At 33.5% G+C, this 14743-nt stretch overlaps 2 protein-coding genes across 2 annotated transcripts; both read right to left on the bottom strand.

The window, feature by feature from the left end:
• Positions 1–1889: 1889 nt before the first annotated feature.
• LOC128218106 (uncharacterized) lies at positions 1890–5007 on the bottom strand. Its single transcript, XM_052925657.1, has 3 exons — positions 4901–5007; positions 3001–3107; positions 1890–2791 (listed from the first exon to the last, which is right to left on the bottom strand). Exons 2-3 carry the CDS (start codon positions 3079–3081, stop codon positions 2432–2434), a joined length of 441 nt encoding a protein of 146 aa, XP_052781617.1. The 5' UTR covers positions 3082–3107; positions 4901–5007; the 3' UTR covers positions 1890–2431.
• Positions 5008–5710: 703 nt separating this feature from the next.
• Positions 5711–14519, bottom strand: LOC128242810 (thymidine kinase 2, mitochondrial-like). The gene is made up of 11 exons (XM_052960150.1): positions 14335–14519; positions 13920–14152; positions 11878–11930; positions 11467–11541; positions 10922–10975; positions 10459–10548; positions 9810–9883; positions 9454–9542; positions 8864–8943; positions 8470–8550; positions 5711–7971 (listed from the first exon to the last, which is right to left on the bottom strand). Exons 1-11 carry the CDS (start codon positions 14478–14480, stop codon positions 7885–7887), a joined length of 1062 nt encoding a protein of 353 aa, XP_052816110.1. The 5' UTR covers positions 14481–14519; the 3' UTR covers positions 5711–7884.
• Positions 14520–14743: the final 224 nt, after the last annotated feature.

The raw sequence follows: 14743 nt of genomic DNA, 5'->3' as shown, positions 1-14743 counted from the left end.
TACTTTCTTACTTTTGAAGCTACAGCTGTGAAATTTTGACCATTAGTTCAGTTTTGAAAAAAAAAAGGTTTTTCCTTTGGATGACCTTGACTTGACACATCAAAATAGTTCATGCAACTACACTTTCTGTCCTCAGATGTTGAACGTGCAACGTTTTCAGCTAACCCAAACACAAAAGGTGAACTATGTTTGTTGCCCATTACCCATACATACTTGCTCTGGATTGAAAATGACCACAAGAGCCTTGCCAGTAGAGCATAGGCCCTCATGGGCCTCTTGTTTTTGTTTGTTCAAAATAAATTGCTTTTGGTTGGGATATATTCTAAAAATGGGAAGGGTAAAAAAAAACGTCTATTACTATAGCGAATAATAAAAGTTTACTACAACTTCTCAAAGATTCATTTTGGTAATCGAATATTCAGAATTTGATCAAAAGAATTACCGAATATTCCAATATCAATTTTGCCATTCGTTTGCATCCCTAGCAAAAATAATCTAGGTTGTTTCATCAGCAATTTTACAGAATTACTTCCAGCATGATTTTTGCGAATACTTCTACATTGGTATTTTTTTACTTTTAGGTATTGCTTAGTATGTAAGCTTAAGTACCTATAAAAATACAAACACACTTCACACTTTAAAAACTGTTATTCCAATGTCTGGCAAAATCAAGCACAAACAATACATACATTATGGCAATCATCAATTTTAAATATTGTCATGAGGAAGCTAAGATGAACAGTAGGTTCCAATCCCAGTGAACCAGAAGGTGTCAATCACTGAAGATTAATATATCAAAAGTATATCATTTTTATATGTATCCGCTCTGTATTTTTAATCCTTTAATCATGTAATGTGTCTCCGATGTACATGTACTTTTAGATTGATAGTATAACGTGTCTTCACCCTACTGATATGTCTCCTCTCTACATTAAGTTTCTTTTTATTAGTGTCTAGCTGTCCCGATGGGACCGAACAGAGGTGTCTTTTGTTTACGACTTCCTTTATAACCAATGGAGACAACCTTAGTAAATAAATGTCATCAAGTTGTTTCCCTATATAAAATTTTGCAAAACTAAAATAAAGTATTGTATATAATAGTGTATTGTTTCATTGTAATTTTAATGCCCCCGAAGATGGGTGTATTAATATTGCACCGTCCATCAGTCCAGTCAACTCAATTTCTTATGTCCAGACTGTTAATTTTCCTTCCTCTAAGGTCGAGCTAACACTCACAGATATTAAAATAACTAACCACATGTGTTTGACTTACCAAACCCCCAGGCATGACCTGTGTCCGGACCTCTAAGGTCAAGGTCACACTTAGTGTGTGTTTACATTGGAATGCAGCATATATGGACACAGAGTTTCAGTGAATGTGTCTGGGTCGTAACTTTCTCATGAATGGACAAAATTTAAAATAACTTGCCACATGCGTGAACATATCAAGACGACTTGTCGCCTGCAAGACCCATGTCACTAGTTCTAAGGCCAATCATTCTTTCCGGCTTCATTTCTCATGTCCAGACTGTAACTTTCTCTTTTATGGACAGATATTAAAATAACTTGCCACATGTGTTCAAAAAAAGTCTACTGTCAATTGTAACTGATGATTTCAACCAAAATGCAATTGCCCGTCCAACGCTTCAAATATACCAGAGGTTCACAGGAAAAGGAGTCAACCCGTTTTCTCACACACCGACCCATGTATTAGGTTCTTGTCTTGACCATATGTATCTCTCTGGTTAATTTGGCATAAGATCAACTTCAACACTGACATATTACAGTGACCATGCATGGATCTCATGTGTTGTTTTAAAATAAGTATTTTTATATATTCCACTTGTTTATAAAAAATCCTTTTTCATCCACACATTCGATTTTCATTTTTTCCTTTCTAAATGGCCTTTGAATCACACTTCAGTAGTGAGTACCACTTCAGGGGCATTTGTCACTTACAGTTCTTGCATAAATCTTAAATCTAGCAACAAAATTTCGTTTTTTTTTTATTTCAGCTACTCTATTTGTACCCAATTATAATGTGTATACATATACCTGATTTCAAACACTATCTTTTTGTTGAGATAATTTACAACAATTTAAACCAATACAAAGTGACTGGTCAGTATAACATTTCAACATATTTGTATTGCAACTGCCTTTAAGGTAGTGCTGTTTAACAGCAGTGCATTCAGTAAGGAGAGCGTTTACCTTACATAAACAAACTATTCTGTTTTGTATCCCCGTTACAACATATCGCATACACTGCAAGAGAGGAACCAAAACAGCAAACTTTCGCCGCCAACACGTTTACTGAACGCATGGCAGTATTCCTGCTGTATTTTACACTGTTATTACATCTTGCATATAACAATAATGGTGAGCATAATTTTATGGAAATAAAAGTGAATGACATTCATTGAATGTTGCATCATGAATTTCCTAGTCTGTTTCCTCCACTTTGTGATGGCCTTGGGCGTCCTTGACCTTGACCGCCTTGACCACCAAAAAATGAACTAATGCCTCCATCTGTTGTGCTTATTTTAGATATAACAAACAAGATTGCTGCCAGCAGCAAACCTGGTAATCCCAACAGTAATCCAGCAAGAACAAACCCAACCAAGACTATGGGTTCAACAGTATGAGCACCAATATTGAATCTAGGGACACCGTAGCCCGCAAGTCTTTCATTTAGTCCATCGAACACTGAAAATTGCTGCCCACCACCCTGCCCCTGGCCTTCATACTGCCTTGCCATTTCATCAGGGTCATGCTGTATACGTCCAATATTCTGAAATCAGTAATAATATATTTTCAAAATGGCCCAGATAATTCATTGTCATGCAATAATTATACTTATCATTCGAAAATTGCTAACAAATGTGATTTTATTAATTCTTAAGGATCAGCATAAGACACTGAAACTAATACATGAGTTTAAGTTTATTTTAGATGATTAATTTTTTGTGAGTGAGAGGGAAGATATTTTTCATTACACACCTGTCTGCTTCTGCTAGTTCCTTGTTGAGCACGGGGATCACTATCCTTTACAATCTCTCCTGTACTCAGAATGCGCACCATTGCAAGGAGTAAAAAATCGGTGCTGCCTGAAATTCACCAAGTTTGTACATTTTAGACACAGAAAAAAAGCATTTCCACCCTTGTTTTAAACAGAAATCCCAGCTGTGACCAGTATTTCCGATGGAATCTGACTTCAGGTTTGAAATGTTCTTTTTTGGTTCAGAACAAAGCTGCAATCCATATACAACACCCACTAAAACATTTACAGCAGTGTAGCATATAAACCATTAAAACCTTGTTTAAGCAAAATTTATCATAGACGGCATGATCGGTATCATAATATAAAAGGTAAGATAATTTGCTTTCTATCAGTATACAATTTGATCGTCAAAACAATAGCTGAGGAGTTTTATGGTAAGTTAAAAAAACAATTTCAAATTGTTCCATGGTCGATATCTTTCAGACAAAATGTTAACAGCATTTAGAAGGCTCAGTTTTTTAAAATCAAAATTCATAAGGTTTGATTTCCAGGCAAAACTGTTGTGGCATAAATGTGACATAGCCAGCTTCATTCAGAATAAGCCCTTTTATCAATGAAATAGTCCTGGTGTGACTGTGATCATGTTAGTGTTTGTAAATGGATTTTTTTAATTGATTTTTTTCATTAAAACGATAAAATATTGAAAAGCGCACATTTAACCAGTTCCTATGTGAAATTGACTTGCTTACTTTCTCAATGTCTAATTGACTTCATGCAATTATTACATTTTTGATGTGCACGAAGATCATCAAGGTTGTGGTGACTGAAAATCTGTTACCCATCAATAACTGAAGAACACTTAAAAGGCCCCAAGACAAGTTGACCTCCATTCCATCTTGCAGTGACTAATCATTTCAACATACAAATTTTGCTCTTGAATAATGTAAAGGGTCAATATTTCCTAACCTCAATGGAAGGGTGGGTCTTCTTAAAAAAATATGTGTTACATATTCAAGGCGTTATGTGCTAAACATGCCCAAATACTAATTGCTATCTGTCCAACAAGGCCTTTCTGGGACATTTGTCACATTCCTGCAATAGCTCTTGTTTTAAATGCATACTTGCATTGCGTTGTATTCATTATGTCTGAAAGAAGCACACCAATAAAGGTGAGTGGGCATTTTTTGGTCAGTTCCTACTTGGAAATGTTTCTGAACTCTTCCATGCAAATGTGCCATGTTTAAGTAAAGATAGTAGTTTTGCGCCTTTGAAAATAAAATGATCTAGCGTTGAATATTGACACACTTTTAGGCTTTTCTTCAGAATTGATGCTAACATGAAGCTGGTAGCAATTGATTTGCTGAAACACATTCCTATCACTTAGAAATATGCGCCCAATTTTGAAATGTATGTATGCAAGTCCTGAAAATGTGTTAAAATGTGTTTAAAGCAACGTGATTTAAAAAAAAATATGCAACAAGGTCCTGGACCCAACCAAGCCTCCCCAACACAAGATACATTCCAGTGCCTCTGAAAGAAACTCAAGATAATTAAAATTATCAGCTGAACAAGTTTAAGGTACAGTTGGCCCTGGTTTTAGTAATAACCCTTATATTTTCAATATCATAAAATTCTGAACAACAAACACAAACCAAATGAGGCAGCAAAGAACTTTGTCCAGCTTAAAAGCAAGTTAATATTATAACATCGCACTTTATTGTTTAGACACACGGTAATAAGTATCGAATGTATACATTCAACTTTCATGTTCTGGAAGTGACTTCAACTTCTGATTGTGAACAGGACAGGTCGGTGTCAACACAGACAGTAAAACTGTATATAAGAATAAACAAACGCTAAAGAGGTGGAGGAAATTCTTGTTTTGTTATCAAGACAAACCTTTATTTCTGGTGATTAATGGATTTTTCCTTAGTTCTATCAGTATGTCACGTTACAAAATAAAAAGATCAACCTGTCAAAAAATAGTCTGTGCGATGAAACGCTTGCATGGCATCTAGTCAAAACGGTCCAAAGAATATCGGTGAATGCATTTCCAGGTTGATGACTTTCAGTCATTGACCTCATACTTCGTCCATATTCCCTCACCAAACATTCATATTGCGATTGTATTTATTTCATGTTGGGTGCAGTTACTTGACATATGCTGTTTTAATTCCAGTTTAAAGAAGTTAAAACCAATTTGCTGCCTCTGTCAGAAACGTGTGATAGTTTAAATGGAAGTTTATTTAAGAAATATTTCAAGAATAAATGCATTTTCATTTTCATGAAAGAGAAGACATTTTGACCTTTGAACGATGGGTTATTTCTGGTCAACGACAACATATCATTGAAGATTCACGATCCTACATATAACTGTCCTCAAGTAATAGGCAAACAAAGTTCGCATAAATGTTGATGGTGACGTTTGACATTGGCAAACATACATGCCCCTTTTGTCAAGTGATCATAAAGAGTTATTGGATTCATGGTCATGTTGAGCGTGTGGCAATACATTATAGATAATAAATTTAGTATGCTTAACATTCTAATAATGTGCAAATTGATCTTTGATCAGGGATGCATATATATCCCAATATATTTCCATTGAAGTGCACACATTATTGCCAGAACTGCAATCAGGACATTGCAAATGAACATTTATGAACTTGTCTGCATTTAGAGACTATCTAATATAAAACAAGCAATATGTATATTTCTTTTGTTTTTATCTGCATGTAAATACATACTGGTATATATCATAGGTTATTACAAAATATAAATAAAATAGCTACATGTACGTTGAGACTGTAGCCACAGATATACATTTAGATACACATTTATTTTAAGAGTCAGAAGAAAGGAAGACATGGACAGAAGGAACAATAATTTCAAAGATACAACATTGCCAATTTAAAACAATTCCTTATTAGGATTAAATTCTAAAATTAGAAATATATATATTTTTTAATCATATATTTATGGTAAATAAGTTTAGTGACAAGTTAAACTGATACTTTAAAGACTGAGATACACTTACTGGTAATTTTACTTAATTCATACTAATGCAATATGTAATCATTACCAAACCAAATAATATTGTACTTTAACAAGCCAGTACATTAATATTGATTAAAAATGAATTGTTGTTATCCATAAGCTGTATCATATTTTTTTTATTTATTCAAAGCTCATCCATACTGCATTATCTTACTTGTGTTGTTTGTATCATAGGTAATATTGATCTTAATCAAACATATCTTGTATATAATGATACTGAATAAATGTTATGTCTAAAATCAAGATTTACAATTCTGCAACATTACATCTTTAAAATAAACACATCTCATAGTTTAATCTAAATAATTGTATGCATGTACAATTCTAGTACTGGCAAAATATCTGCATTTACATTCACACAAATGAACACAATTAACCTTCCTGAGATCAGTAGACGTGTATTAACTACACTTGGAATCCAAACAAGGTATGTTTTCTAATGGAAAAAATGGTATGCAAGTTAAAATAATGATTTCACACTTCAGGAAATGAAACAAATTGGCAAAATGTACAAGGTGATACATTTTACTACAGTCTAGTAAGGAGTTGTTTTTGAAGTAATGATCAAACTGGTTATCTCAATGAAACCTAAGAAAATTAAGCACCAGACTCAGTTGTAAAAAGTACATGGCAAGCAATACTGTTATAATACAAATATTTAAACAGCAAGAAATGTTTTGTATGTTTAAAAAGAGTTTATCCAATAGGATAACAGTTATAATATACCCTCCATTTGCATAAGCTTATGGCAGTGATGCTTTTATTAATTTATGTAGTTATCACATATAAACTAGATGTCAATTAAAAATAAAGCACAACTCTTAAACAACGACAATAAAAGAAAACATGCACAGCATTATAAAATGAAGACATATTTGAACAATGCATTCAAATAAAAGAAAATGCTGCCTAATTCAATAATTTCACCACACATTCAACCCCAGAACAACTATCAGTTAAAACTACACACTCTTCAAACAGTCAGCACATTGTTTATAATCAAGTATACGCCATTTATACTTAAATGCATTCAATGGTTTTAATATATAAATATCAATGACAACTTATTTTCAACAAGAGACAGCGCGCTCAACTATTCCACCGCTTTTTGGTGTATGGATTGAAAAGTTTTGGCGAGACATGCATAGATCACTGTTAAATTAGATTTCAATGCAAAACATGATGTGCTGAGAAATTTACATGAATTTAATTTGAAAACCTTTGTGGTACGCAAACTTTAACGTAAGTCGTAAAAGGGGCATAATTTTGTCAAAATGCGTGAGAGAGTTACCTCCTCCTTTGTACAGGTTGAGGGCATGGTGGTGAACAAGTTTCAAAGCCAGATGTCAATGGACTTTGAAAATATTTGAGGTGGTACGTAAACTTAACGTAAATTCTAAGTTGAAAATGGGGCATAATTTTGTCAAAATGCTAAATAGAGTTACCTCCTCCTGTGTACAGGTGGGGGGCATGATGGTGAACAAGTGTGCAAAGTTTCAAAGCCATGTGTCAATGGACTTTGAAAATATTTGAGGTGGTACACAAACTCTTACAAAAACTTTAACAAAAGTGGTTATGCGGATGCCAACGCTCGGGTGACTAGGATAGCTCCCCTTATTCTTCGAATGGTCAAGCTAAAAATCATGTAGATTTCTTATTGTTACTAGTGCACACAACTGCCTCATTTCCCATGGGCCACTTTGGTGTGGTTACAGCACAGACTGTTCCTCTTTATTGGATTCCGTACAAACACGGGAACAGTTCTACAGAACACACAATTCCACTCAGACACTACTCTTTGTTTTATAATAAGAAATTAAGAGAATTCACGCTTTTATTCCACAAAGAATTTCATGTCTCTTTTCCTCGTAGATTTCTGTCATTTTGTTGTATTCATTGTTGGCATCAAGTACCTGAAAACAGAGGATTATGGTTGGCTTTAGCATGTTCAATCGGCGAAGGTGAAAATAAGACACATACACATTTTACAAAGCCTTTGCGGGCAACCAGCTTTAATCACATTCACCTGAAACTTTGTCTTCATTATTAATTTTTATGTTCTATGTTTCAACAGTTTGTAGCGTTACAAAATTTGACAAATTAATATTTATCCACTCTCTTCACAATTACGGGTAACCAGACAGGTCAGGTGGCTCAAAAATATGTCTTACAATCAAACTCTGGCAGAAGAAGGTGTGTATCAAATAGCCATGCGGTTAAGTTTCCGGTCCAACTTACTATTAATGAAATAAAAGACAGAACTTTTGACAGAAGACAAATTAGTAATCAAGAATGCCAGGACAGACATTAGCAGATATACATCAGACATTTTTCCTGCACCTTGACAACCATGTTAAGCATTAAGGAGGTATAAAACTGAAAAAGAAATGTCCTGGCTGTTTTGCACCTACCAATACAGGAGCAGGCAGTTTCCCACAGATCTGCTGTACCAACCACTCCTCATGCAAGTTATGTAGATCATCTATCAGTTTCTGAAAACCAACATGTTCAAAAGTTTACTCCATGCATATAAATTAAGTGTGCTTCAATAATTATAATCAGTACTGGTATGTATAAGGCTTAGTAAACCTTCAACTTGTCAAAAAAGCCTGAAATTGTTTGTCAGTTCTTTTGCAATTCAGGCAGAAGAAACATACAGTCATACTTGAAGATTTAATACAACAACATAAACAAACCTGCTATATTAGATGCTGAAACTCTGTTAATGTTTTCTATTCTAATGTAATTAGTTGAAAATCCTAAGTAATAAAAGCATCAATTCATGAGTTAGTCAAATAAACATACATAAGGTACTCCAGCCTCCTCCTTCCTTGATCTCCTCTTTATTCTATCAAAGCACACTTTGGGGTCTGCTCTCAAGTACACTGTAACAAACAGGAAATCTTTGATCAACATGTAAATAATTGACCTATACCTGTACGGTCATCAAAATTAGAATTTTTTATACTATTGCTAGGCATTTTTTTTTTTAACAAGCCCTGCTATAAAATTCAGAATTTGAGGAAGCACGAAGGACATTTTACCAGAACAGGGCTTGCAGGCTTGTTTTAATTTCAACCACTGCCTGGATATCATATACTTATTTTAATTTGAATTCAATTAACATAGTGCAATGCATGTTTGCAATATTACTTCAGTCAGCTGTGGGCAACTTTTTTCCAAAATATTCAATCACTCTAGCCCCAATAATCTTCTATGGACAGTGTGTAAATAATGTTAAGATACCGGCTTCTTATTAAAAGAAATGGCATCAATGATCATTTGGAATTTAAAGTAAACCAACTGCAAATTCTGATTAAATGACAGATGGCCAGACTTCATGCCCAAGTCACAAATAAACATTTGTATGCACTGTTTTTTTTGTACTCTATTACCTATAAGGTCAATCCCAGTCCTCGGCATCTCTGTGAGGTAGTTAAACCACTCATTCAGGATCGCATATTCAAGGCCATTAATCGTTCCACTAGAAAAACAAAATACTAAAGATAAAGTTCACTGCTGAGAATACTGAACATGGAAGTATATCAGAGAACTACTCTAAATTACTAAACAGATCTATACACTTTAATAGGATAATCATAAAAAAAACACAAAATAAGCTTTAAAGGTTACAGAATAGAAATAACCATTTTACTTTAGTTTTGTTGAACAACAGTTTGAAAAAAAAAATAAGACATGAATTTCCTACTTTTCATTTTTCTACTTTGGGTTTTTCTACTGGTCAACTTACTTTCTGAAGTCGTTTTCAACAAAGCAGTGTTTAGTGCTGAATAAAGATCTCTCCAACATCTTGACTGGTTTGTGCTGTAATAAGGAATAGCCTGATAATTAAACATACGACAAAAGGGCTATTGGCAAGTTTACATGTTTTAGTGTCCAGGCTTTTGCCTCCACCAATGGGATGGCTGGACAGACTCGCATTTAATCTTGTAAAGAGCTCTGACACCCAAAAATACATTATAAGCAGATTACAGCTGCCAATTTTCTGTTTAATCATTATTTGATTTTATAAAGTGACTTATTCAAAAGCTTGTCACTATGCATGAGCACTTGCTAGTTTAGAAGCATTTGTTTCTGGACACCAAAGAAGTCAGCATTTATTGTTGGCCTTCTAAATGATTAGTTGGTGCCGGCCTGCTGACCTTTTCGTGTAGAAAAGCAACAGTAAACACTACAACTTAGATACAAAAGGTAGAATTGATTCTCACATGCAGGCCACAGCCATTTCATGATCTCATAATGCATTCCATGTATTTCAAACCAATATATGATGTTGCAATAATAATTTATCAATTTTGTCAACAATTTAAGGGCCTTTCAACCAGTGACGTCCACTATCTTGTTTTTCAATGTAAAATTGTACAGTTGTAGCTACTTACATGTGGTCTTGTGTGCATCTGGACTCTGGTCAGTTGAGCATAGTTGTTGAAAGAGAAGCTCCATCGCTTGGGGTCATCATACAACAGTTGCTGAAACAAAGAAATTAAAAGGTAAAAAATGCATTTTAAACTGATTGGGTAAGGAAGGGTATATGATTCAGGTAAGAATATTAACCAGTCTTTCTTTTTATATAGTGGAAAAACGCACATAATTACATAGACCAAATTTGCAGGGAGCATGCCCCCAAAACCTTTAGCAAATGAATACTGGTCAAACTATGCCCCTGAATTATAACCAGAACTATCATGCATAACAACAGGTCAACAAATGTAAGGGTGCAATCTGAAATATTTGATAAAGGATATTTATTCTTTTTACAGTTAAGCAGTTTACCAAAAGACATTATTATCTAAACAGTTTAATGACTAACAACTTCTAACAAAACTGTCTGTCACTACTTACCAATGCATTGTGGCCCTGCACATTGGTCCACTGGCTTACTGGTTCTTTTATTGCCTGAAAAGCAAATATTAATAATAGAGAGCGCTTTAGAAAAATATAACAAGAGCACCGCCTGTGGGTGCTGAATGCTCGTCTAATTTTATCCTTTTACGGTGTATTTATTTCAAATTGTACATCTGATAGTGAACAGGTATTCCAAAGTTTGAAAGTGATAGCTTTGATAGTTTGCATGTAAGTGACCCAAGCACAAAACTTAAAAAAATCAGACTAGCTAAAAATTACAAAGTCCAAAAATACTAAAATATCCCCACCCTCCCCCTTCCCATCCAAATGTGTTACTCAAAAACCTGTTTGATATATTGAAGGCATTATTCATTTATTGTCTGTGAAATAAAATCAATCCAACAAAAATTAAAGAAGCTATGTCCAATTATCAAAATCCATCAAAATTCATGTTTTTACTCTCCATATTTAATATAAATGAAAAGTAAGCAGTTGGCATGATCATACAACATCAATGTAAATGTTGACAGCCAATCCATTACCTCTACAACTTTTGAAGACTTGAAGTACTCCAATAAAGTTGTTTTTCCACAGCCAATGTTACCTTCTATGGAAACCTAGAAAAAAACAACATATGTTACACACATTTTTTTTGCAAATGTAACACAGTCTCAGACTTTTTCGTGTGAATACAAATACTTAGTAGTTAAAATAAATGGAAATATGGAGAAAAAAACATGATGAAAGATAACAAATCTAAATTCCATTTCAGATTGGTGTCAAAATAAAAAAATAATTTCAGAAATACAGTACTTTGTACTTTTTTGTACTGCTTGAATGCATGTAAAAGATCCATTATCACTAAGAATATCTGATATTGTTAGATATAAACACTTTGTTACCAGGCATGGTGTTACAAACCCTTAAAACCATTAACAAAACTAAAAACTTACAGTATATTCCCTTCCTGGCTTCAGTGGTATCTGGATGTTGTCTTCTTGAAGAACTGAAAAAGTCAGAATGTGATATGAAAATAACCTCTTAAAAAATCTTGTAACAGTTAATTCTGTAAAATTTTGAGTGATCTATGGTCTTGGACAAGACATTGCCTTTCACACACACACACACGCACACATAACCGGTTGGTGTGCTACCATGGAAACACATTCATCCTTGTAATTGTTTAAGGTAATCGAGGAAACATTTCAAATATCAACTTACATTGTTTAACTGGAAAATTTCAAATATAGAAATATTTTAGCTAAGCTCCGATTATCCACCCATAATCTAAACATTAAACTAGGGGACATAATATTCATAGACAAGATTGGAAATGTACACTGTGTAATTTAAACGATATTGAAGATGAATTTCATTTTGTATTAGTATGTCCAAGGTATAATGATATAAAGCAGAATTATATTCCTAGATATTATGTCAGATATCCTAGTATGGTAAAATCTATATCATTACCTAATTCTGACAATAAATATCTGTTTGTAAGATTAGCTTATTTTTGAACCAAAGCTTTTTAAATAAGAGACTTGAATGTATAAATCACCCTTAATAAAGACCTCCTCACATTCACTACTGCTAAATCAGCATTTTTAAGTTTGCTTTTTACTAGCTGTATTGTATAATTTGATTGTAAATAGTAGAATGCAATATTTAATATGTGTATTTATTTTTGTGTTTATAACGATGAGCTATATATATGCTTAAGTTGAATCAACATTTTGTTCTGTTCTGTATATTGAATGTTGAAAGTGCAAAATGTGCAAAAAGTTTGAAATTCTTTCGGTTATTTTTTAAGTGTTTCATATCAAGCATTAAAAAATCACAAAACACTTTGAGTACTAATCATATGGTCTTTGGATGAAATTGAAACACATAATCTTGAGTATGCAACAGGGTGCATGTGTCTAAATGAACGTTGTGCTATGATAATGATTGTTTATTTGAATTGTGAAAATGGTATGAAACAGTAATAATAAATATAATATTAATAACAGATATAAAATAATTATGGCATGTTTTACTTAGTGAAGAAATGTCACACAACCATTTTATTTCAGAATAACTCTAAAAGGAAGGTCAGCCAATATGAACTTGATGTAATGACCTGCATATAACCCTATGCTCTGCTCAAGAAAGTAATTTTGGAGACAAAATAATAAAATCAGTTATGTACTGTTTTAAATATTCAACTTTTACTCAGCTATAACCAAAATTTGCTTCAGGTGAGCATTCCAGGTTTTGATGTTAATGTTAGGAAGTGTCCATAAACAAAACTGCTATTGTCAAATAAAAAGTTAACCCCTTTGTAACACCTCATTTGGAGCCAAAGAGAAATTCTTTCATTTCACTGAATTTTGCATCATATCAACAGAAAAAAGCTTAAGTTTATTGCATAAAAAATATTTATTCAGATATCTTTAGACTTAAACAACCAGGAGAATATCTTCCAGTGCTCTGATTGAACTTAAGATGTATTTTGGATTTTGTTCTTATTTTAATAAAAAATTAACATTCTGCCAAAGAATTATCTGATTATGACTTTATGGGGTCAGACTTTGTGTTTGCCAGGATACCTAACTTGAAGGTAAAATTTGGTGTCCCTCCATCATCCATAACATGAGATGTTCTCAGGATCCCTTTACACCTAAAGTTCAGAATGCTGTACTGTGTACACCTTCATTACAGGTCAAATGCAGCAGTGATTATAGTAGTACTGTACTGTACTGTACTTGATTAGTTGTGATACGGAATGAAAACCTAGACAAAGGGGGCAACTACTTGCAACCTTTTATCACAAATGACTGTGAAAATCACTTATACACATAGTTATATTCAGATTAACCATCTAGTACATCTTATTTTAGAAAAACATTGACAAGGCAACTGAATACAGCAACATGAAACCCTCAAATGGTAAGACATAAATAGTCCTTTTTTAATACAAAACAAGAAAATCAATATATTTTTGTGCACAAACCTTTAGTTGCAAGCATTTTTCGTTGATTGGTACCCAACATGTTGTCCGATCTTGTGCTGAACCACCTTTCCCCAAAAAAAAATTGGCCCTTCCTTGTGGCTTTTGCAATGGCGCACTGAATGTTCCCACCAAAAGATCTTGTAAATACCGCCAAACGCAATCCAACAAAGCGCGTTAGTCGATTGGCTGTGAACTTTCGTAGCGCCATCTGTGAGTTGTTTACAATCGTAACACTACAAAAATTAAAAAAGGTGTCCTAAGACAATGCTTTTTTTGTCTATGCAATCCCGTTCATTTTAGCTTGTAGTTTTATATTGCACATCAACTCATACATGTAATATCACATCATATCCACATATTTATCATTCAAGCGCTATAAAACTAAAAGCACAAGGTCGCTGAACGCATGGCTCACATTTCGTTGTTCCACTTTCCTCTCCACTGGTACCGGTGGGAATGTTGTTTATTTATCTGTTCAGTACAAAACGTGAGAAATACATTTCGTTCAGGCGTTGCCACTGACATTGGACATATAAAAGCAAGCAATGTCAGCATTTTCATTTTTATAAATTTCACAATCCATCCTAAAGTCAATATGATGTAAACGCTTGCTTTTCTGTGAAAGTTTTTGAGTAGCCTCCCTTAGGTTAATGGAAAAAAAAAAGTTTTCATTTTGTAAAAAAATGTGCAATATCAAACTTGTATAACTTATATATATATGTTTATTGTGTTTTAAATTTATAATCTGAAATGTATTTAATGTACATATATATTTATAAATATATATTAATTAATTTACTGTGTGAAATTGTTAAATTGCTATT

The sequence above is a fragment of the Mya arenaria genome, chromosome 2 (genome assembly GCF_026914265.1).
Source record: "Mya arenaria isolate MELC-2E11 chromosome 2, ASM2691426v1".
NCBI classification, from domain to species: domain Eukaryota; kingdom Metazoa; phylum Mollusca; class Bivalvia; order Myida; family Myidae; genus Mya; species Mya arenaria.
The sequence above is the reverse complement of the archived record's forward strand: the minus strand, read 5'-3'. Positions and strand labels throughout refer to the sequence as shown.

What these genes read in the sequence shown, in the direction of transcription:
- LOC128242810 (XM_052960150.1), bottom strand. Translation starts at nt 14,480, where the DNA reads ATGAAAATGCTGACATTGCTTGCTTTTATATGTCCAATGTCAGTGGCA. An exon ending in AGCCAGGAAGGGAATATACT is followed by an intron (nt 11,542 to 11,877) that starts GTAAGTTTTTAG and finishes GTTTTTTTCTAG; the next exon opens with GTTTCCATAGAAGGTAACAT. An exon ending in AGGAGGCTGGAGTACCTTAT is followed by an intron (nt 8,551 to 8,863) that starts GTATGTTTATTT and finishes GTTGGTTTTCAG; the next exon opens with AAACTGATAGATGATCTACA.
- LOC128218106 (XM_052925657.1), bottom strand. Translation starts at nt 3,081, where the DNA reads ATGGTGCGCATTCTGAGTACAGGAGAGATTGTAAAGGATAGTGATCCC. An exon ending in GAACTAGCAGAAGCAGACAG is followed by an intron (nt 2,792 to 3,000) that starts GTGTGTAATGAA and finishes TACTGATTTCAG; the next exon opens with AATATTGGACGTATACAGCA.